The sequence below is a fragment of the Atractosteus spatula genome, chromosome 7, assembly GCF_055471065.1.
Source record: "Atractosteus spatula isolate fAtrSpa1 chromosome 7, fAtrSpa1.hap1, whole genome shotgun sequence".
Lineage (NCBI taxonomy): Eukaryota > Metazoa > Chordata > Actinopteri > Semionotiformes > Lepisosteidae > Atractosteus > Atractosteus spatula.
This window is the reverse complement of record NC_142712.1, coordinates 10,718,085-10,741,717: the sequence shown is the minus strand read 5'-3', so window position 1 is coordinate 10,741,717 and position 23,633 is coordinate 10,718,085. Positions and strand designations below refer to the sequence as shown.

Here is a 23,633-nt window from a genome sequence, read left to right as displayed (position 1 = left end):
GTGCACTTAGCTTTGTTGTTCTTGGCTAATTGTGTTACTCTAGATGCCCAGACTCTTGAGAGATTTAATCTCATTGCTAAGAACATAATTGCTTACACTTCTTTAGCGCTTTTCTGGACTCTCCACTCAAAGCGCTTTACAGATAATTTGAACTCCCCTCCACCAATGTGCAGCCCCACCTGGATGATGCGACGGCAGCCATAGAACACCAGTATGTTCACCCCACATCAGCTATCAGTGGGAAGGAGAGCAGAGTGATGAAGCCAATTCATAGATGGGGATTATGATTGGTAAGAGCCAATGGGAAATTTGGCCAGGATGTCGGGGTAACACCCTGGTATTTTTAATGATCACAGAGAGTCAGGACCTCGGTTTTAAATCTCATCCGAAGGACGGCGTCTTTTTACAGTATAGTGTTCCCATGACTATACCAGGACCCACACAGACCGCAGGGTGAGCGCCCCCTACAGGCCCCTCTAATACCTCTTCCAGCAGCAACCTTAGTTTTTCCCAGGTTTCCCATCCAGGTACTGACCAGGCTCACACCTGCTGAGCTTCAGTGGGCTGCCAGTTGTGAGCTGCAGGGTGATATGGCTACTGAATACATTAGCCAATCCATTAAAAAATATAATCCTATTCCTTACTCTCAAATCCAAACCTAAACTGTTGATGGGACATGAATGGATTTACTACAAGCCTCTCAATGCACTGGAACATTAGAACATGGGGGATCTGACGTCACTTCCCTTCACTCTCACCTCCTCCTGCTGCTTGATCCTCATGTCCACTTCGGGCAACATCCACGTGTCTTCCCCGCGGGCTCGCCTGAGCTCCTTGCGCCTCTCGTCCCGCTCATGCTGCTCTTTAGCCTGAAATTGAGACAGGGGACTCAAGCTTTCAATTTCTTTCGGACACCACCTCACCTCCAAAAAAGGCAATAAAGCTGCTGTACTCTCAAGGCACAGCAATAGCCTCAGACATTTGTGGCACAATTTAGTCATCCACCTGCAACATAAACCCCATAACGTCACAGATGTTCAAAAACATTTCCAAAATGTAGTTGTTTGTAAACTAGGCCTCAGTGGAGCCATCAAGGACTAAATCTCTTCTGTGACAAAACAAAAACTCCTCATCCCCCAGGATTTCCATGGATCCGATCATTTCCTGCAGGAAGACGATCCATCACAATTAGGCTAATTTATCCTGGAGCACATCCTTACAATTAAGAAGAGCTAACACAGCTGTGGGAGAGATAACAGTGCTGGGGGGCTCGACAGAGGTACATTATTAACCTGTTTGTTCCTCCACTGCCATGGAGAGTGCAATAAACCCTTCAGCTTTTAGATCACTCGATTGAAAATAAGTCATTTGTCAAATCCCAGTTTCCCTAACCACAAACCAGTACTACCCTGACTAGGCTTGTCCCATTCCACTACATTCCCAGCAGCTGGCTGGCTAATTTCCACCACTGTTCAGTGAATGAACTACTGTAAGCAGCACTTCCAAAAAGGTGTGTGCAATGACATCCTCGCATGCTGTGACTTTTGTGTCAGACTGCTGTCCACTGCATGCAAGCAGCCAATTAAATCTCTTCTCAGACTCAATATGCGCAGAAAGAAATACACTGAAAATTCCTGGTGGATCTCATCTTTTGTAACAGAGCCAAATAAAATGATCTGCTTTATTTAGAATTGGCCCTTATTAAACAGCAAAATCTGTCACAGATAGATTTGTATTCTTTCAACATCTAAATTTTCTTAATATAAATACGACTTGATGAAAAACATCTATCCCATGGATAATTATTTTTGAGACATGCATGATTTTCTAAATTTAAACCACCTAAGCTAAGTTGCAAGATAATACTTTGATTATTCCTATAAAATGTGATCTAATGTTCATACATTAGGATCAGTGCTTTATTGGGACGGCATCTTACACAATCTCTTTTGCAAGCCTAGATTACACTGATGGAATACAAATATAATTTGATTTCCACAAACAAGGGGATAAAATGAAAAATAAAAATAACCCTTTCAATTTCACTACTGGAGGTTTTCCCATAGTAAAAATCACACCACTGTTCTATTAAAAAGGCACAGCTCTATAAATGTTTGAAACTACCCTAATGACATATTATAAGCAAAACACTGTAACTGGAACAAACCTATCGAACTTTAATATTTTAATGTCTTGCATCTATTTGATAGATAATGATAAGGATGATACAATAATAAAAAGGAGACACAAACTTAATCTAACAACTTTCCACCTGAAAATCAACCTTTCCTTGTACTTCATGGTTACTGACAGAATTAAAATTTAATTAAAATTAAAGAGTGTTTCCTTTTGAGACATACATATGACATAATGCAACAAATGCAGTAATCAAGAGTGTAATGCAGCTCCAGAGGCAGGGCCTATGGAAATGTATAACATTTAGTGACACCTTTTTAAGTGCTCACACAGAAGAGTGTGACATCATACAGCTAAAGATAAAAATAAACATCAGATAAAGATCCAACACATGCAGAAACAGGTTACATACGGCTGACCCACCTTGGTGACATGCAGCAGCCATCTCACACCAGCAGCCCCACTACACCGATCAAACACAGCAGTGAGAAATTGTTCACGACTGATTTAAGGGAGAACTTTAGGTAGGCCAGACTGGACAGACCTATAGCAGAACTTAAGTCAGGAACCAGGAATCAACATCTCCCTTCTCAGACAGCACTGTGGGCACCTTTAATGATCAAGTATTTTTGTAACAGAGCCAAATAAATTGATCTGCTTTATTCAGAGCTTAAGGTTTAGGGTCTCATTCAGAAAATAACACTTCCTACAGCATGGTGGAGGACTCCATACTGCAGCACTTATCAATAAACTTTGGAAAGGGAAGAGCACCACCTACTGGTCCACCAACCAAGTTACTGCTGTGAATGCCGTTTTCTCATTTTATACGGACAAGACCAAGACCTGTATTCTGACATCTGTTGAGATAAGGTAACTCTGCCCAACTATAAAAGGTAATTTCATTAAAAAGCCACTCACCAAGAAACGTGGTAATTTGCCTAAACAAATACAGTATTTTCCAATAAGGCTTATTTAAAAAAAACTATTTTTCTTATTAAATTGATTTTTTCTTTGTTTATATAAGCATACCTTAACCACCAAATCAGACATGTGGTCAAACGTCAGAAAGGTTCAGGAAATTCACCTTGTCATTCAAACAAGCACCAGGTCTTTGAAACTCTAGTTCTGCATATACTGTACGAACTTGCTAGCATACCTTAAATTGTTATGGTATTTGCATAACACATTAACATTCTTTAAGCTTTAATTTTCGTCCAAGAAGCTTATGTTCCTAGGCGTCTGCAAAGCACTAGGGAAAAAAAAAAACCTCGCCTTTGAATTTGCACCATGCCGAATGCAAATGATTAAGTATTGATCTTGATTTGAGAAGACGGGGGGAAAAGTAAAGCTCAACACGCCAGATAGAAGCAAAGGATTTCAACACACTGTTTTGAGGCATGGTTTATTCAAAAACCAACGCTTGTTTTGCCTTTGCTTCTGAGCTACAGGCGGTGTTTGGACAAACTGCTGACGCACAAACGGGCTTCTCTGCATCTTTTCCTTCCTGCAGCGGCGCGTAATGCGTCTTATCACCGGCGTTCAGCATTCGGTTTTGGACTCTCCAGCCAAGTAATTAAAGTGACTGATGACAGCAAGGCAGTTGTGCTGATAAGGTTTATGATACTTATTTTTGTTCAGCATATGCGATACAAATTTTCCTTACAAGAGCCCACGAAAGAAGAAAACCGTTCTACCTCGCTTAGCGCAGTTGAACATTCCTTAAGAAAAATGATCTAGTGCAATGTTGCTATACCTATTATCACGCCGTTACAATGCATAAATAATTCAAGTTTCTATTTTTAATTTTATCTTCTGTGTAAGACTAATAACTATCCAAAACTGGCGCATACATTGATTTTAATGTAGAATAGTAATACCCTACACTTCCTGAAGAACTAAAGGAGATGCTTTTCAGTTATCTGCTTCAGTGCCAAGGACAGAATAAATAATGAATTCGCTCACAATCATTTATTTAAACGTCTGAATAATTCCTTTCCAGAAAATATGGAAAAGAAAATTACCCTAAGAGATATGTACATAAGCTACAAACGACATCGTTCACCGCAGGTGCGATATCTCCACCTTGTGGTTTCGCAGTTATATGACGCGAGTAAAAAATCTATTTCCCTCTGCCCCGCACATATAAGAGCTAGTTATTTAGTGTAACGTGCCAGAGGAAATTGGTGATAAAAAGAACTAGGAAAGGCTACACCTGTTTATAGTTCAGCTAATATGACTTATCAAAAACTTTGTCTGACAAAAAGTTACTAATTAAATACAGTACAAGAGGCAACAGAAGTGCAGAAATTACATTACTGATAGTTGTCTTGAAATATTCCATATCCCGTTTCTTTCAAAGCATAAAATGACTTCCTCGAAACTGCATATATAATCCTTATTATATATAAAAGTATTATATGTAAATATAAAGTATCTTTATTATATGTAAAAAGTATTTCAGTATCAAAGATTATACAGTAAATACGGCAAGAGTAGTCATAGTAAGCACAGATATATAAAAGTTCCCACCCTTCTTGGAACACGGTAAACAAGCAAACTTCACAAACAGTAATTTTCATCGAAACTAACACCTACCTTCTTCAGAATGTCTTCTCTTGCCTTCCTTTTCAACTCTTTCTTCTCATTGAGGCTGTTGGCACTTTCAAAACTACCACTGTACGCCGCCATGACGATGCCGCAAACCGAGCGGCCGGTTAGTCCAAAGCCTTTTAAACGGTCGTAAATACATTACGACAGTTGAAGCCGCAACAGTACATAACGCACAGCTGCCCAGAAGTCATTATATACATAAAATGAAGTAGTCTGGGAAGAATCCTTTGAGCATTTTAAAATGGATGTAAGGGAGTATTTGCAGACTATTTCGAAGTGCAAAAATATGAAACGGTGCGGACGTTATTTTTATTTAATTTGTTTAATCTTTTTTTCGTAACTTGAATTTATGTTGTAATATGTACCCCTGACGATCTTTTTGAAATGTTATATGTACTCTTGTTTGTATTGTAATTTTTGTTATTCTGTTATGCATAATTTTTTTTGAAAAAAAAGCAGCTGCCCAGAAGTCAATCTACGGCAGTAGTTTTTTTTAAAAGAATTTTTTTATTAAATGTGTAAAGAATTTACAAATACAAATACAATCAGAGGATCAAATTAGGTACAAGAGAACAAACACAAACAGAAAAATAAACAGTTAACCGCCAGAGGTAATAAGTAAGTTATATGATTAAATTGTATTTTTTACATATATCATATGTTTTCCGTGCTTTATTATTTCTCACATTTTTAATAGAATTTAAATAGTGTTTCAGCTCCACCTCAAAAGAACTAAAAAGGGGAGTATTATTAGACCATTTGGATTTATGGATGTGAAATTTACCAAGAATGATTAATAAATTGACTATAAATAAATGCTCTTTTTCCAAATTTTCTACTAAACAGTACAATAAAATGTCAAAATCCTTCAATCTAAAAAACACCTTTAACTGCCTGCAAACAAAACTCCGTAAATCCGTCACAAACCTACACCTAACAAATAAATGCACCAAAGATTCCTTTTCCGCCTGACAAAAAACACACAGATCATCCTGCTCATGCTTAAATTTAAAGAGTACTAATTTCACTGGATAAAACTTATGAATAATTTTAAACAATATCTCTTTAACTTTATTTGTAATACAAAATCTATCAGGAATTGTCCAAACTAACTTCCAGTTTATATTTTCATACATTGCATTCCAAAAAGACAAACAAGAAGGGATAAGATGGGGTTTACAAAGATTTCTAATATGAGTATTGTTACATTTCTTATCCTTTATTTCCACGCCATCCAAGAATAAATCAGTTGAAATACCCAAAAGGAGGTCAGTCCTATTAACACTTTGATTTGCTTTTAATATACGGCAGTAGTACATACAGTATTTGTTTTGTGATTACGTAGAAGCTGGCGTCATTGGATTTAGAAGGGCGCGATAGAAAGGTGTAGCGAACATTATTTTTATTATGCCAGAGGTCAATCTGTTCATACAATGGTCTTGGGTCAAAATGAAAAATCTGCCATATGACTTGATTATATCATATATGAAATTATAAACCTTTCAGGAAATGGGAGGTGGTGTGGACAGACCTCATGCAAAGGCTAAAGATCAGCCCGGATCGTTATTTAATAAAAATCCGGAGTTGTTACTAGAAAGTCTAGCCATGTTAAAACAGTAAATTCATACACATCACTGCTCCACTTTGTAATTGTGCACAAGAAGATCTGCTGTTAATTTTCAAACAAACCTGGGCAGGTCTCTGTGCTGGGAAACATGCAGCCAAATATTCTAGTGCCAAAAATTTGTCCCAGCTTTTGATCAAAGGCCTATTACCCATGAATCAGTTTTGTAATATTCTATTATGGTTGTCCCCTCTTTCTCTCAGAAAACCCAAACTCCTGAAATACTATTAACTCTGCATACAAATAAACATTCTGCCGAAAGTTGAATGTAGTGTAACGTGGACAATAATAACGCAGACGACTGGTGCAGTTTAGGACATAGTTTCACCTGAGACATCACAATAGTAAAAAAGAGTACAGTATACATTGCATTTTGATATTTGTAAAATCAATAAAAAACTAAATATGAACTTCAGGTGGGTAGCTGCGTCAGCATGCGTAGGCTGCAAAGGAACAAGTAATAGGTTTATTCCATGCTGAAAAAAAGAAGAAAGAAAACACAACGTTTCGGCCGTGGAGCCTTCTTCAGGTGTGAGAGAGACAAGGCAGTAGGCAAAGGTAATGTAGCAGGAGAACAAAGGCTGGGAGGGAGGAGGAGTGAGAGGTGGGAGCAGGGGACAGAAAGAGAGGCCAATCAAGAGGTGTACAGTAAATATGAACTTACTGTAGAACAAATGTAAATGTAATTAAGAAACTGCTGCTATGCGTCTATTCTACGTTTTCAAAGTACAGAACATATAAGTCTAGCAATGCACAGGGACGTGGTATTCAGCAAGCCATATTAAAACTGAGACATCAGAGGTAATGATCTTAAGCAACCGCATATTAAAGCACAAATGCTAAGGTTTAAACCCATAAAGCTTTCAAAATAACACATCGAACCTCAGAGTCCATAATATGATATCCTTTCCAAAAATGGTGCTTTCTGATGAGCAAGAATCTTTTTGCAGAACTTTTATTTTCATTAAATAAAATACATTAAATTGAATTACTTCATTGCATTTTGAATTACTCGATAACGGCCATCATAAAAATCACACTAAAATCTTTCTTTTTGGCTTCCTTAATATCACATTTAAAAAATCATTCACTCTTCTTCTCTAATATTACACACCAGTTCCCTTGATCATAGTAGCTGGTCTGGATTGCAATGTTCTCCACTTCTCGACACAAGCTCTCCAACTCCTCTTCACAGAAGACGTGGTAATAGCGGTGAAAGATGGGGCTTTTATCTGCAGATCCTAATGATTTTCCCACGTTTTTGTCCCTGGGAGCAGAGCTTTTCAGATGCCAGGGGACAAGCAGGTCCTGGGAATGGAACGCAGTTCTGTTGGTGTGAATGCTCAATGTTGACATGTTTTGCCGAGTCAAAGAACAATCTTTGACCTCCTTCCCAGCAGGCCTGTGGTTTGATGCCAATGAGGTGCTGTGTCCTAGGTGGTCCGCTGTTTGCTCAGGTCTTTGTGCAGAGCCCTCTTCTTGATTCACCTTTTTCCCCTTCAAGTATTTGGACTTCTGCTTGTTATATTCCTGCTCCATTGCCCAAACATAAATAAGTGCCTTTCCCCCAGGCCTCAAAAGCCTCACAAGTTCTTTAATGGCAGCTAGTCTTCTCTCCTAAACATGAAACACAATTAGTAAGCTCAGTGAATAATTACATTTTTCTGCTCTGTTCTTTTTTAATAGCCAATAGAGTGAAGAGTTGGCAGTGTTCCATGCCCCAAACTCCAAAGTTCTCCCTAATACCTGTAACAGCAGTGGAGATTAGCCGGGTTGTATGGTTTTCCAGTGAGTATTTTAAAGCATTCTGTTGATTGAGTACTGAGTATTCTAAAATACTATAAGGTAACACTAAAACACTTTCGTGCTTCACAAGCCTGTCCATTTCAATGGCTTTAGAAGGAATAAACTTTACAAACAGTGAATACCTTTTTATTAACTTTAAATACCTTTTTTATGTATATCTTTTTACTCCAGAGATTAAGCTGAAGTTAGATGTAACTTTTCTCTTCAGAAAAGGCGTGGTTTGGGAAAGGATTAGATAGGCAAACTAAGGCTCCGACTTGTTTTCTTCTTGAACTGTACTGAATATTTCCTACCTAATGAAAAAATGCAGTCTACTGCTTTATCTGAGATCCTCACTGATCTTCAGCTGTTTTTGTAACACTCTCCTGCTAGCCTTTTTTCATCAAGTGAAATTTCCTATGAAAAGAATAACTAGGAGAACCATCCAGAGCCGTTGAGTCCTGCCTGCGCTAGGTAAGAAGAACCGCAAGTGTCTGCTGACCTTAGTGGAAAAGTGGTGAATGACGGCGATGGAGATACAGGCATCACAAATGCCACTGCGAAGAGGCACCTCAAGAGCATCTGACACCAGGACCTGGAAGCTCCTCTCTCCGCAGATATCCACCAGGTTCCTGCTGCGGTCACAGCCCACCTGCGAAAACACAGGAGCGGGGCAGCTGAGCATCAACAGCAGCACGGGCCAGGAGCTGTGTCAGACAGGGATGAGCGGACTGCACCCGCCCCGACACGACTGAGGCCATCTCAGTCCCCATCCAGACAGCCAGTGGCCTTTATAAAAACCACCACAAAGGGGTTTCTCAAAAAGCAGCATCACACTGCGTCCCTGAACATTCGGATCGGATCCTGTCTGCAGCCACCTCTGTGACTCTTGAACAAACAGTGACATCCTTTGAAGGTCGCTGAAAACACACATACTGCGTCTGTGTTATGCAGAGTTTAAGTCAAGGGGTGTTATTGTGAGCCTTGCTCCATAAGCATATCACCTTTTTATATTTTGTGGCAGTATTTTTTATTTTGACACGTGAAGTATCTTAATTACGTTTTCCAAATACATTTTGAGGTAACATTTGAAATTTTAAAAAATGTGTTATCTCATGCATAATTCAACAATGCACCAGTTATAGGCAAAGAAAAAATGCATTTTGGGGCACTATGAGGAGTGTACACCTTTAAAAGGTGAAGGCAATGACAATAGCAATGCCCACACATTATTCTGGCTAATTTTTAATAAGACATGATTTACTGCAATAAATCAATATCGGCTTTACTGCTTGAAAGACACAGTAAAAGGCAAATAAAAACAGAAATTTACAGAGGATGCCATGTTTGGTGCTCAAATATCAAAAAACCCTTATGATTTATGATAATATTTCTTTTAAAAAGTGTCTTCCACAGTTAGGGGTTCTTTTGCACAAAAATAAAGCCTGCAGCTTGCAACGTTATCTTATCCAAAGGTCAAAATTATCATGGAAAGACAATTATGAGCTATGAGCTAGTGCTTTGTCACTTACAGAAATTGTTACACATTTTGTTCATCCTATCCTAAAAAAATGCTTTCCTCCTTAGTTGTATAACTATAAATACGTCAAACATTACCCTTTTTAACAGCCAGTACATCATACTTTCCTTTCCAATACAGCTTTTAATATAATATGGAATTGGATCAAAAAGCAAAGTGTTATATAATACACTTGGTTTTCTGCATATAAACATGATCTTATCTAAAAGACAGAATACTTAGGACATATTCAAAGCTGTAATCTTTCATCCATTTATCTTTATTTTAAAAAGATGTATACTTCAGAAGCCCACTGTCTTCCTATACCATATACCTATACCATAAGCGGACGAGCAAGGATACTGCAAATAATTTAGATTATCAGAAGGTTAATACTAATCAATGTGCAGATTGTAACTTTTATGCACTTACAAATGCTACTTTATATTATTTTCTAAATGAAGATGATAGTCTTTCAGTTCAGCTCGATAGTTTGTTCCAAACGAAACCTCATTAAGTAGTAATATATATGCTTTAACAACAATGAGGGGAACAGAGCAGGTCAACAACCCGTGAAATTCACTCAAATCATACAGCACGTCAACACAGAGTAGAGGGGCTTTCCGTAAAGTATCATTAATACTGCAGATTTACAGACTGTCTTACCGCAAACAGGTCCTGTTTTAACCCCAGGTACTTTCCATTCCCACAGCCTACGTCTGCCAGGATGGCGCCAGTGGGCAGAGACTGGAGGAAGTCTACCACCCTGGGCCAGGGGGAGTGCCGGGTGCTGCTGAAATGGCTGGCGATCTCCTCGTACACCTTGTGTACAAACTCGTTCTCCAGGCAGGAGGCGTCGCGGTCGCTCTGAGGGACAGAGGGGCTGCTGGGATCCCCAGGAGAGCTCTGACTGTCACAGACCGAGGGGAAGGCTGCACAACAAGACGCCAACAAATCAAAACGTTTCGCGTCGTGCTCCAGAGTCAACACCCTAACTTACAAACAAAAGTAAAAGAGTAAAAATAGTATTGTAGAACACGTGTTGTATTTACATCTCTCCTTTTTCCAGTTTTCCAGTCATTTCTTCTCATACTGTACAACACTGTAAAAGGTTCTCCCACTTCAATTACCCTACCTCCTACAACCATGAACACAGAGTGACGGAGGCAGGGGTAAAGACAGAGCAAGTCTACAGTTTTTCGTAATACCCACCACAGTCGCACGGAGTCCTCCTCACTTTCCGGAATGTGAAGGAAGTCCTTGTCCCTCGTTTGTGGAGTGTTAAATCTCCAGAGTCACCACTGACGATGCTGGCCTTCTCTGCATCACCGACAGGAACCACATCAAATTTCCTGGGAGTGATTCTGTCAAAGCATAAAACACTATTGTCACTAAATTTGTATACCTCTTTGACCCAAGGTGGTTTTTTGTTTTCCCAACTGTAGGTGATAGCGCTCTAGCTGTGAACCAACATTTAAGTCCTGAAATTCACCATTTGCTAATGCAAAATAAAACAAAAAATGAAAAATGGCATTAAAGCTTAAGTTTATTTTTTCTTAAGTAATGACTAGAAGAGATTTTCAGATCAATTAGCTATTAACACCCAAGTGAGCCAGACACCTCTTACTTGCCAAATTCCTTTTAATGCCATTCTATCAATTCCAAGGCATGCAAAAACAATGTTAAGTGTTCTCTCTTACCCATGACTCCACAGGTAGCGACTCTCTCCTGTCATCACCAGGACACTCCTGGCAGGCAGCACCACTGAGACAGAACGCCCATCAGTGTGCTTAAAATCCATCACAGTCTACAGAAAGACACATTGTAGGGAAGCTACAGGAAGTGCAGATTTTTTTTTCTTTCATGGTTTCTCTGGCCATGTGCAGCTGTAACATTGCTTACAATTCGCAGGAACCACACACCAAAACATGTCTTCCGCTTCCTCTGTCCTAGCCAAATCTCCCCCTGGCCTTTACCAATCATGGCCTCCCAAATAACTCTCATGTACAGTATGAACTAGCTTCATCACTCTAATAGCTAGGCCCCACTCATAGCTAGTGTGTGGTGAGCGCACTGGAGCACTTTGACTGCTGTCACATCATCCATTATTATTATCGTCATTAGTATCATCGTCATCATCACAACCACCAACTTGGCTTTTGTTAATCAGCAATTTCCTGCTGCTTTTACAGTTCATTTTAGAACATACCACAACAGCTCCATGTTATCTGTAAGTTTCTGCTCAGGTTTGTAAAAAAGCTTGCATACTTTTAAAAGATTAGATTTAAGACTAAATATTTAAATTGTGGATTTATTTTTTTAGATTACAACCCCCTTCATATTTTTATGTGAATTGTTATATAGCCCACAACTGGACATGTCTGAATGTTTGTCCTTATATGCATGGAAGTTGTGATCTGTAACTTAAAATTGTGGATTTTGATGCATCTCCAAGCATGATATCCTGTTCTGCAAACTCTAACCATCTAGGAAAAGTGATTTGAAGACTCTGTTTTCAGGACATTTTCAGCCTGTTCTAGGTGCAAATTCCTGATGTTCTCACAGCTCAGTATCTCTTACCAAACAGACTAAAAAGGTCCAAATAGCTTCTTTCATTATGTTCTTTTGAACGTCTCAACTTTTACTTTTGAATTAGTAACTTATCAGTTGCATAGGCAGGAACTCAAGGCCTTGGCTACACACAAAATGTCTGCAAAACCTACTATCAGCGGATGCACACATTTAATTAAAGGGCCTCTTACTTCCAAAAGCATTACAGTTGATATGTACAGTATGGTAATACTGAATTTATGTCCTCATACATAAAAATGTTGTGAAGCATTAAGCTAAAATTAATAACTTAAAATCATAACCAGAAATTCCTTTGCAAACAACTCAATATAAATCAGTTGAGAAACAATTAAAAATCTGTTTGATGCGTAAACTGTCATTGTGCTAAGGTTTTGTTGACGTAATTGCATCATTACTAGCTACAGAACTCGGTTTCTTAATTAAAGAATGAGAGAAACTGCTCAGTGTAATAGCGGATGGAAATAACTAGTCATTTGCCTTTGTAATTAAAATTTTGATCATATTTCTTTGTCATTTACAAAGATGTTACACTTGTGGTTCAGTTTTTGTTGATTAGTATGTAATGAGCATCAAAAGAAACATCAGAATGCACAACTTTAGAAACATAGGTCTTCAAGTCAACAGATTCTACATTTTGATAAAATGTTGAGGCTTCATTTTGATAATTCATGACTGGTCAGGATACACTCAAGAGACTTTGACTACTGCATAAACAAAAAAATCACCTGATTAATACATGAATTGATTGATGAGATGATTTAATAGATTGACTGTCAAACCTGGTGAAAATTAAGAACAGAAATCTGATTCTGGTCCTCTTTTTCGAATCTAAACAAGAGAAATTTTTAGGGGGATAAGATTAAAATTTAACCGATCTGGAACAAGTCTAAGGCTCTAGTAAATCTCATGCATCACAAAAATTTAGATTTTATTCTTACTAAATTTACTAAAAACTTTAATTTTACCTCCCACAATTTATTGTGTAAATTAGTTTTAGGACTACCAACAATATAAATTAAGAGAAATGAAGGAGAATGTGATGTGAAAAATCATTTTATACGTATGAACGAAAACGCTTTTGTCCAAAGAAGGTCAAGGGAAGTCAAATTCCAATATGCCTTGAAAACCACAAAGGGAAACAACCATCCATTCCAATCCTCTCAAGTTTTCAAAGATTTAGTCATGTCTTTATTGCCATTAAGTCATCCTAGTCAGTGGATTCACACCATGTGGGAGGAGTCCCATTTCTGAATGATACAATAGCAGAGGTTTATTTATTCTACTTTGATTAATGGTAATACTATATAAATCCTGGTTATAAGCCTTTATAATGAGCTGCACAATATCAAAATTAATTGCAGCAAATGGCTACCTTTGAATGAAATGCAGTAGGAAATACGCAGAATGTAAGAATGTCAAGAAATCCACCCGTTGATAAGGAAATATTGGCTTTACTCTCCAGTTGTCTTCTCTATGTTATCTTGACACGGCAGATATCAGCACAAGAACACTCATGATGCAGATGGGTATGAAAAAGAAATAAATGAGGTATTAACATTTCTTAGCTGATCCCTCTAAGGTCTTACTCATTTTTTTTTCTTTACAGAGAAATAACCTTTTTAATTCCTGCATAAGTCCTTCAGTAGTCCTATTTGATAACTGATCTCTGAAATTATGGATGACAAGCTGTTCATAATGTGAATTATCCATGATTGTTGAGCTGACCTATTTATTCTGTTGGAGAAGGAAAAAAGGAACAAGGTAAATGTTTAATCAAAAGCTGCCCTGCGGTCATTCAGAGATTCATTGCATTTTACATGTGACAGAAAATTACTTGTTCACATGGGAAGCATATGGTTTCTACTTAGTCTAATTTGCACAAGTCCACAACTCTCTTAACTATGCTAAAATTAATACGATCAGAATACAGAAAGATGTCTCAATATCTCACATTTCAGTGTTCTCAAATCCTATGAGCATATCCTTGACTTGAGAAAGTTTCAGCTAATGCAACCTGTTTATTCTGGTATACAGTGTTTCACAGTGCGACAATTATGATTACTTCATTTAACTGTGTGTGTTTTCTTAACGGATGAAAGGTTCGGTCCCTATTTTTTTAGCATTTTCTTAATGCTAATTAAAGAAATGCACATATAAAGTACTGAGCACCTACTGTAGATACGTGATGAACAAAACTGAGTGCCATCTTGGGTGTATGAATTTCCTTAACATAGTAGGTTATGTAGCTTCTATTCTAGCTTCATCCAAAAATTTCATGGAGAATTCCAAAATACACACAGAGCAATGTTCTGTACTGGCAATCACTTGGTTAGCACAGTTTCCTGGGTTATAGAGAGACCATTAGTATGCTGGACACATTTGAAATGGAAGACTAGTAGGCAAGGGTTAGAGTCCTGCTGAAAGATGAATGAGGGGTGCCAAAATCATCCGTACTGTTCTGTACTTGTCAGTACTGCTTCTCTAGGGATTTCCATGTGGAATCTCGAGAGAAAATTTATCTTGGGGAAATTCCAAATATGCTACCAGGTAATAGTCTTCACTAAAAGGAGTTTAAGAGAACAGGTCAGAAGGAGCTTAGACACTTGCTACTCATAAGACTCAACCCTGATATAGGAGTGTTGTCAGAAAAGTCAGACACCAAGCAAGTAAGCAGGCCATTTCTCGGTTATGGCACAGTATTCATGGCCAAATAAGGACCAGAGGTAGTAGTCTAGGCCTCTGTTAGGATATCAGTGTTCAGAGGAGGGAAACATCAGGACCCCTCAAGGGTTCCCAGTCAGAGATCGGGGTTAATGGGAACAAGTTGCAGCGGGCTCACACCCAGAGTTCTCACCCATCAGTGAGTCAGAAAAAAGCTTGAAAAGATACCAAAAGAAAACTCCACGTGGAGAGGCAGCAGCTGAGTGAGACTGTCCCTGTGAGAGAGTACCATACTGATAATGTCCCATGAGGCATGTCCTTCGGCCTGTCAAACCACTCTACTAGGTTGTTTTCTCTACCACGTGGGAAGCAACTCTTAGAGACAAAAGCAAGCAGAACTGACAGGAGGACGGGTCCCAGCTGAATACAGAAGATGGTGTATTCCCTGCACATTAGGACTGAGTCAGGGGACCTGGAGAGGGACCATAGCAACAACCAGGCCTTATTACAGCTGAGCCCCCAGAGAGCAGCTGACAGAGAGGAACCCAGTGAGCTCATTTCTGACTCCATTAGTTCCCCACCCACCCAGGACGAAAGGAGAGCGACAGATTTTAGCTTGCAGAAACGATTATGAGACGGCGGGGAATCAACAAGAAAGTCCACAGAGAGAGGGACGCGATATAGAGAAAATGCAAATCCCACCAAGTGCAACAAAAGCAAGCAGCAACAACAGAGAGCAACCATAAGGAAAAGAATGAAGGGGAGTGAGAAGGTTAAATTCCACAGAACGAGGCAGGCAGATGGAATATAGATCCCAGTCATAAACCCCTCAAGGAGGAACGGGTTGATCAATGATCCAGGAGGGAGTGAACAGAACAGCAGGCATTCCAGAGATAGTCAGGGCTGCTGTAGGGACTAGAGAGAAACACCAGACTGGCTACGGGTCCAGCTCTTGGGCCAAAGTAATTACAACATCACACCTGAGTGAGACGTTAAGGTTCAGCTGGTCAGGATGTACAGTCTCTAATAAAGCACCGAGTTCTCCAGAGGCATAAATAAAAGCCTAACCACAGGTCACTTAAACTGCCAGATAAAAATTCGAGCAGGCAGGTTTCCATGAGTCACGTTATAGCAAATGAGTGAATTCCACCTCCAGGACAATGATGGCGACCTTGCTGCACGGCATACAAATGTTCTGTGAAGCCTGATGAAAAAGTGAAACATAAATCGTGACATTCACAAACTAACCTGTTTTTGAAGCTCTTCGTGTCACCTATTTCGATTTTCATGCACAAGAAACTACTCAGTGTTAGTTTTTCTAATCGACCCCTGTCTAGTTTGAATTCCATGCAGACTGCCAAGTTGACATTTTGTTTTTTGTTCTAGTTTGCAATGTTCCTATTATTGCAAACCAAGGCTATATTTTGCCTTAGTCGCTGCTCAAGAGAGAAGATCTGGACAACAAAGTTCATCAGTAACTCAGTAAATCACTGGACTGTAGCAAAGCTTGTTGAAGTCTGGCATTTACTTTGAGAGAAATCACCTGCTATCCATCCAGTGAAGTAAGACTGCTGAATGATTTGTGTCGAAAGCACTGTTTCAGGTTCCAGTAACTCTGTGAATTGTAATTAATCTGCCCTGCCAACAGTTCCTCATTAACAGTGAAGCAAAAAGAGTTGATTTAAAAATAACTCAATAAATGATCCGGAGAAAGTCTGAGGCTCTAATCGAAAATTGTAATAATGATTGGTGATTTAGGGTTTACAATGCTTTAGACTGGTCTATTAACCATTATTAGATTATTTTAGAGAGACCACCAACTGGGACATTAAGTCAAGTCTTTAACTCATCGCAATACATAAACGTTTTAGTAGATTTGGAAAGGGGCATGAGGTGTTCTGTGCACTCTATCAAATTAAAAGAACTGGACGAAGAAAGTCTCCAAGCTCAAGCTATGAGTGGGAAGCTGATTTAAAGATCTCTTTCAAAAAAAGAGCAGTCTTTTAAGATCCTTAAGGATGTCCAAAGGCTACCAAGAGAAATTAGAATGGGGCTTAAGCAATTCAACGGATTTCATTGGACCCCATCCAGACAAAACAGACTTAATCTAAAAGACTCAGTATGCGAAAAACACACATCTATAGTTCAGTTGCTGCCATTAAAAGGATCATGCAGTTTAAATATACTAATGGAAAAAAGTAAACATTTTCTGGAATGAGAATGCTATAGTTATAGCTTATGTACTTTCACAAAAAGTATGTTAATTTGTTTTCCATAATGCCTCGAATGTCACCAGAAGCAAGGGAGAGGGCCATTGGCATGCTGCAGGCAGGCATGTCTGTGCCAGCGTTGCCAGACACTATGGAGTGAGCCGCTCCACTGTGTCCCGACTGCAGAGAAGGTTTCAGAAGACCGGCAGGACAGATGACCGTCCAAGATCCGGTTGCCCTCGAGTGACCACACCAGAGCAGGACCGACACATCAGACTGGTCCATCTGAGAGATTGTTTCAGATCTGCCACCCGTACTTCTGCTGAAACTGCTGGCTGACACAATGCCTGCATCAGTGACAGGACAGTGAGGCTCCATGCTGCTGGCCTTAGAGCAAGGCGACCTGTCAGAGGCCCTCTGCTCACACCTTCTAGACGTCACACCCGACTGGCTTGGGCCAGACAGAGGCTGCGATGGGCTCGTCAGCAGTGGCATCAGGTCCTCTTCACAGACGAGTCACTCTTCAGCCTGTTCCACGCAGATAGGAGGGCCATAGTGTGGAGGAGGGGGTGTTGCATTTCTTTTTTCCATCAGTATATTCTCCATATCGCCTTTGGCTTTCATATTCTAAAGAATTTCTTCCTACTTTCTGGTTTAACTGCTCACAAATCCTGCGGATTCAGACTGCTATAATGCTATCAAAGAAACTGACAGAGAACGGAAAGGTTTAGGATCTCTCACTCATTAATGAGTGGTAATGGGTAATTTACTCTTATGAAGGGCTCTAGGATCAAATTAATTGACAGAGCTTAAATGTGTGACCAAAGATGGGCAAAATACCTTGATTATATCAACTATTTATGACAGAGTATAATGTATAACATAGTATAGCTGGTACTATTCAGTTAGTATCTAGTATATTATAGTATAGTAGTAGTATGGTAGTATTGCTAGTATAGTAGATAGAAGATTGTAGAAGAAGGTAAATCAAGATGAAGAACTAAACATTTTTGTGTATCTGAATATGACATTGATCAGATAATCCTGGTCTTTTCTATGAAATCATCACACAAGCTCCAGCTTTAAATTTGATTTAGCGGCCTAATTAGATTAATTTAAATACCAGTGTAATTTGTTCCTCAAAAACTGCTCGTGAGGTGAAAGCTCTCATAATGAAAAATGCCATTACTTCCTGTATTATAACCTCCAATTGGTTTCTGAACACAAAACTGTTCCCCCAAACACCCAAAACGCACCTTAATACCCCTCAAAATCGGTATCTAATTATGAAAATGACAAGATTCCCAGTTTATTCTCATTAGCCAATGCATAAACAATAAGTAGGAAAATAATAACAGTCCTGCTCATTTATGGAACAGAAATTTAGTTACATTGTTACAGTTGTTAGCAAGTATATAAACATTGGGTACTATCCTATACTACTGTATATACACTTAATACACAAGTCTTTCTTATAACAAAAGAGTTTAAAATGGTTTATGGCTTTAGAAGAACCCAGTTTTGCAAAAACATGAAGGAATTCCTACATCCGATATAAGCAATAACTCATTTATAAACATATAGCTGATGCTTGTATCACAAGGGATTACTGCACACCAAAAACAAAAATGGCATACCTTTGCTCCAAGACTTAATGAGATGATTGTATCTTCAAAGGCAGAATGAGTGTCAATGTGAGGTGGAATACCTGTCAAAAACAACAAAAACAAATAAAAGCATATATTTAAAAAATATCACATTTTGCAGAACAATGTAACACTTAAGTCCATGTGTCTTCGTGTATGTACTGCATGTGATTTATTCTGGGATATAATATGCATATAACCTATTCATGCTTTAGTAAAAACAAAGATCATAAACCTGACACTGATTACAGCTAAACAATTCAAATTAAACCCAGAAATCATCATTCTTTTCCGCTCCTTAATAGTGGACATACTGAGATTGTAGACAATAAAAAGCTCTCTTCAGTACCACAGAGTTCAGCTGTAATGCTGAGCAATCAGCACAGTGGGTTCCACTCAGCCTCTGATGAGAACATGATTGCAAAATGATTAGAGAGTCTAACTCATAACTCAAGCACAACAATAAAGTAATAACTGTTACAACACATGAAGTATATTATGTGTTGAAATAATCTCTGTAACTTTCTGTTCTGAATGATTTGTTAATTTCCTACACACAGCAATGATGAAAAATGGCTCTTTCAAACACCAAGACACCCTGTATTCACTCTTACGAAGCAAACAAGAACAAATAAGGATCAATCTTTCAACACATCCTCAAGCTCCTCATGCTGCAGAGAATATATCGTCCATTTCCAATAGAGATGTTGCAATACACTTGGAGTATCACCTTTCAGGTCTGCATTATCCCAGCAAATTAAATGTTATCTATTTAATCACAAAGACAGAAGCTTCTTTTTCCCAAAAATATTATTTTCAACAAAAAATATTAATTAGGAAACATTCTAAAGTTCATAATTTTGAGATGCCCATAATGAAAATTTTCATCGCGGACTTCTATGGACATGGAAGATTGTGTGCTCTGAGGATTTTTTTGTTTGAGGTGTAGAAGAAATTCACATAGGTAGCTGCATCAGCATGCGTAAGCAGCAAAGGAACAGGTAAAGGTTAATTCCATGCTGAAAGGAAAAAAAAGTGACAGCATTTCAGCTGTGGAGCCTTCTTCAGGTGCGTGAAGGTTGAAACACCTGAAAAAGGCTCCTTGAAACACCTGAAACATTTTGTGTCTCTGGGGTTCTGTGACTTTGGGTCTGTTTTTCCCTTTACCTGTGCCTGTGAAGAAATGTTGTTTTGTTACTGGAAAGTTGAAAATACAAATAAGTGCACCAAAAAAGGCACAACTGGCAGCCCACTGAACCTCAGCAGGTGTGAGCCTGGCCAGCACCTGGATGGGAGACCTCCTGGGAAACCTAAGATTACTGCTGGAAGAAGTGGGACTAGTAGGGAGTGCTCACCCTGCACTCTATGTGGGTCCTAGTACCACCATATAGTGATAGGGACTTTTTTACTATATATAGTAAAAAAGGCTCCGTCCTTCGGATGAAAAAAATGTCCTGACTCTCCATGGTCATTAAAAATCTCAGGATGTTTCGCGAAAAGAGTACAGGTGTTACCCCAATATCCCAACCAAAACTCCCCATGGCCTTTACCATAATAATCCCCATCTCAGAACTGGTTTCATCACTCTGATCTCCTCCCCACTGATAGCTGATGTGTGGTGAGCGTACTGGCGCACTTTGGAAGCAGTCGCATCATCCAGGTGGGGGCTACAAATTGGTGGTGGTGGAGGGGAGTCCCCATTACCTGTAAAGCACTTTGAGTGGAGTGTCCAGAAAAGTGCTACAGTATATAAATTAACAGAATCATTATTATTTTATACAAAAGGTCTTTGCTGCCATCTTGTGTTGAATCAGTGTTAGTGCACCACAGCCTACCTTGTCCTGGCTGGTACTGATTTACTGTGAGCTGGTCAGGTTTGACCTTTATGAGATTCTCTTTCAGACATCTGTCTAACAGTTCATCACAAAACATGGGCAGGCCTGAAAAACAAGCAGCACCACAAACATTCTATTTACGACAATGATGAGGTAGAAAAAACATTATAGAAACAACTGAAACTTTGTACTCAACCCAGTATCTGGCAATCAATTTAAATTCACCTGGATTTTTTAACTGTGAAATTAAATCACTGAATTTTAGAAAATGATTCATACAAAATGTACTTACCTCCAGGTAAAGGTTTGTTTTTGTCCACATTGTTGTTGTCATACCGAAATTCATAGCCATAGTGTTTTACTTGCCTATGTTTCAAAGCCTTCTGAGCTATAACAGCAAGAGAAAAGAAATTATTCCACACCAATCTAATCTCCATTAGTACTAAATGAACTTTAAATGCTAGAAACTACTACATTTTCAGAAATGCTATAATCAAGGCACAAAGGCCTGTTCTGATTTTATGGCCTGTTTGAAATCTACAATTTCTTAAATATTTCAAAACATTGAAGTTAAGACACTACTAACCATTCAAATTCACTAGCAGAATCAGGTACACAAAAGAGGTATATTTAGATTTTGAAGTAACAGTCATGAAGGATTTTAGAAAGTGCTATGAACCTCTCACCAGTGTCTGTGTTGCTATGAGAACCCCAGTCAACGGCTCCCAGCAGTCTCATTTCCTCCTCAGGTGATAGAATCTCCTCCACCACCTTCAGACCAGGGGGCAGCTCCTGTCCTTGCCGAACCACACTTCCTACTGCAGAGAGACACACTGGTGGGCTGAAGGAAGGGTTGCATCCTTAAAGCATTTCCTGTGAAGTTACTGAGACCTTACTTATTGATGTTGTCACACACACTGTCTGATTAAGGTTGCCTCCAATTAACCTTTGAGATTAAGATGATCTAAACACATGTCAGGATACAAAAGTGGCAAATCACTGAACAAAACGATCTTTTCATTATTAAACATCTCCAAGTCATCACTCAACATGCTGTTGCTGTAACAGGTTCTGTACTTTCCATCACGTTGGGTAAAATATAAAATTGTTAAAAGTAGGACTGATTCTCTAAAAGTGGGCCTCTGATTCTCTCAAATCTGTTAGTATGAAAAGAGCACTATAACTTCAGTATAAGAACCTCACAAATAAAAGAATTAAACATTCAGACATCCAAGACTTGTGTTTATTGAAAAATAACATTTTTCATAGTCCATTTCTAAAACTGTACACGGCACCAAGCGTAGAATTAAGGACAATATTTTTTTGTTAAATTCCAGATGAATTTAGACTGTCCCTCAATCAATGCTTGTCCGCATTATTTTCTATACTGTAACAGCCTTACTGCCCCTGTGTTCAGAAACAGCCCTACCTAGCGCTCAAAAAACAATTCCTTTGAAAAAGCTTCCTTCTTTTCAATAACACGGGATACCCTGAAACCAAACCCTCTTAATATATAACACCGCAGTGCAGCCCACATTTAGACTTCTCTTCCCTTTGCCCTACAAACCAAGCCCGAGCTGGTTTTTTACCCCACATTTCCCCCGACTGTCAGAGATGTAACTGACTTTTCCGCAATCTATCCACAGCTACTTTCCGAAATAAAAAAAATAAAAAGCAAACAAACATCTCGGCTCACCTTCCTCTACAAAGTTTAAGTACAGGGTGACTTGCTGGTGCTCCGTATCGAGCTGTCTGCCATTGAGGGTTGTGTGCGCCAGCTGAGCAGCATCTACGGACTGGTAAGTTACAAAGGCATAGGGCTTGTTTGGTGGCATGAGTACTGCCCTGTGTGAGCCACACTGTTCCAGCACCTCTAGCAGCTGCTCTCTGCTCACCCCATTGCCAAGACCACCGTTTGCTACCACCAGGCTCTGAAACAAGAGAAATCACAATCGTTTTCCCTTCACTTGCCTTTGTTTCGTCCTACATTGTCGGGCCCCGGGCAAAGCGACTACACACGTTTGACGTTTCATTACTGTTTTTCAATCACTTGATCACCAAAGGCATGAAAACGCCAAATGCGTAAGGTTTTAAAAACAATGCTTTCTTAAACACATGGTTGTTAATTGCGCAGAAAGAGTACTAATAGAGTGACTATTCGTTTACCTATTCGCCTCCTTTTTTAGGTCGGGCTAATTTGAGTTTTAAATCGATTTCGGGGAAGAAAAAAAGTTACTCCATTCGGTTGGTGTTACGATTTGATCAAACTGTCACCGATGAATAACAGCGTACGTAATAAGCAACGAAACCTGCTAATGAGAGCATCATTAAGCGCAATACAATTTACATTTTTAAGTGACATACATATCCGTGACATACATACAATATAAACATTTTTATATAAATCATAAAAACATCTTTAAGGTTCTGTATCTTAAACATAAGATCGGTGTACTACAATTGCCTTATTTCAACAAAAATAGTGTCACCTTTGTTGGTATCAACACTGTGTCAATGCCTTCATGTTTTAGTAATGTATGGCTCGCTTTTAATTGCTTCCTTAAAAGTTTTTTCTCCTCTTTAGTCTTTTTCTGTAGTTTCACGCCTTCTTCCAAGCGTGTCTCCATGGTACCACAATGAACTGAACACTGAACGAAACAGAAGACAAGAAAATGGTTCCTAGCGGCAGTTAAAGCCATCGCTGGAAGGATTAATAACAAAACTGACAGCAGTCAATTCTGCCGTGCTTTTTGTTTAAATATTAAAATAATTATATTGCTCTTAATAGTAAACATAAGTTCGGTAGAGCTTTACCATGTTAAACTAATTAATACATGACGTGTGCATGTCTCAAACAGAAAGTTGCTGTACATGAGACATGCACACATCATGTACACATCATCAGTGATTTGAGACCACTCTGAATTGTTCTTGTCCTTGACTACGAGTTCTTACTGCTTTTTTAAGTCAAGGGCAGCCATCAGTAAGGGTTCGCATGCCAAATGTGGTAAAACC

At 39.0% G+C, this 23,633-nt stretch overlaps 2 protein-coding genes across 3 annotated transcripts in view; both read right to left on the bottom strand.

The window, feature by feature from the left end:
- Window positions 1-4,830, bottom strand: part of cwf19l2 (CWF19 like cell cycle control factor 2) — a 43,704-nt gene extending 38,874 nt beyond the window's left edge. Inside the window, exons 1-2 of the mRNA XM_088921246.1 lie at window positions 4,732-4,830; window positions 759-869 (exon numbers count right to left, since the gene is read on the bottom strand). Coding sequence (XP_088777372.1) covers window positions 759-869; window positions 4,732-4,824 — 204 coding nt within the window. The 5' untranslated portion in view covers window positions 4,825-4,830. The remainder of the gene's footprint in view (window positions 1-758; window positions 870-4,731) is intronic.
- Window positions 4,831-5,233: 403 nt separating this feature from the next.
- alkbh8 (alkB homolog 8, tRNA methyltransferase) lies at window positions 5,234-23,344 on the bottom strand. 2 transcript variants are annotated; one of them, XM_088921243.1, is made up of 11 exons: window positions 23,108-23,344; window positions 22,315-22,549; window positions 21,305-21,436; window positions 20,911-21,006; window positions 20,619-20,723; window positions 18,775-18,845; window positions 11,375-11,481; window positions 10,887-11,038; window positions 10,341-10,606; window positions 8,658-8,807; window positions 5,234-7,987 (listed from the first exon to the last, which is right to left on the bottom strand). In XM_088921243.1, the coding sequence occupies exons 1-11, from the start codon at window positions 23,315-23,317 to the stop codon at window positions 7,454-7,456; spliced, it is 2,058 nt and encodes a 685-aa protein (XP_088777369.1). In that variant the 5' UTR covers window positions 23,318-23,344; the 3' UTR covers window positions 5,234-7,453. The 2 variants fall into 2 exon arrangements, with proteins under 2 accessions (XP_088777369.1, XP_088777370.1); XM_088921244.1 differs by having other exon boundaries at window positions 21,305-21,433.
- Between the last annotated feature and the right edge of the window lie 289 nt (window positions 23,345-23,633).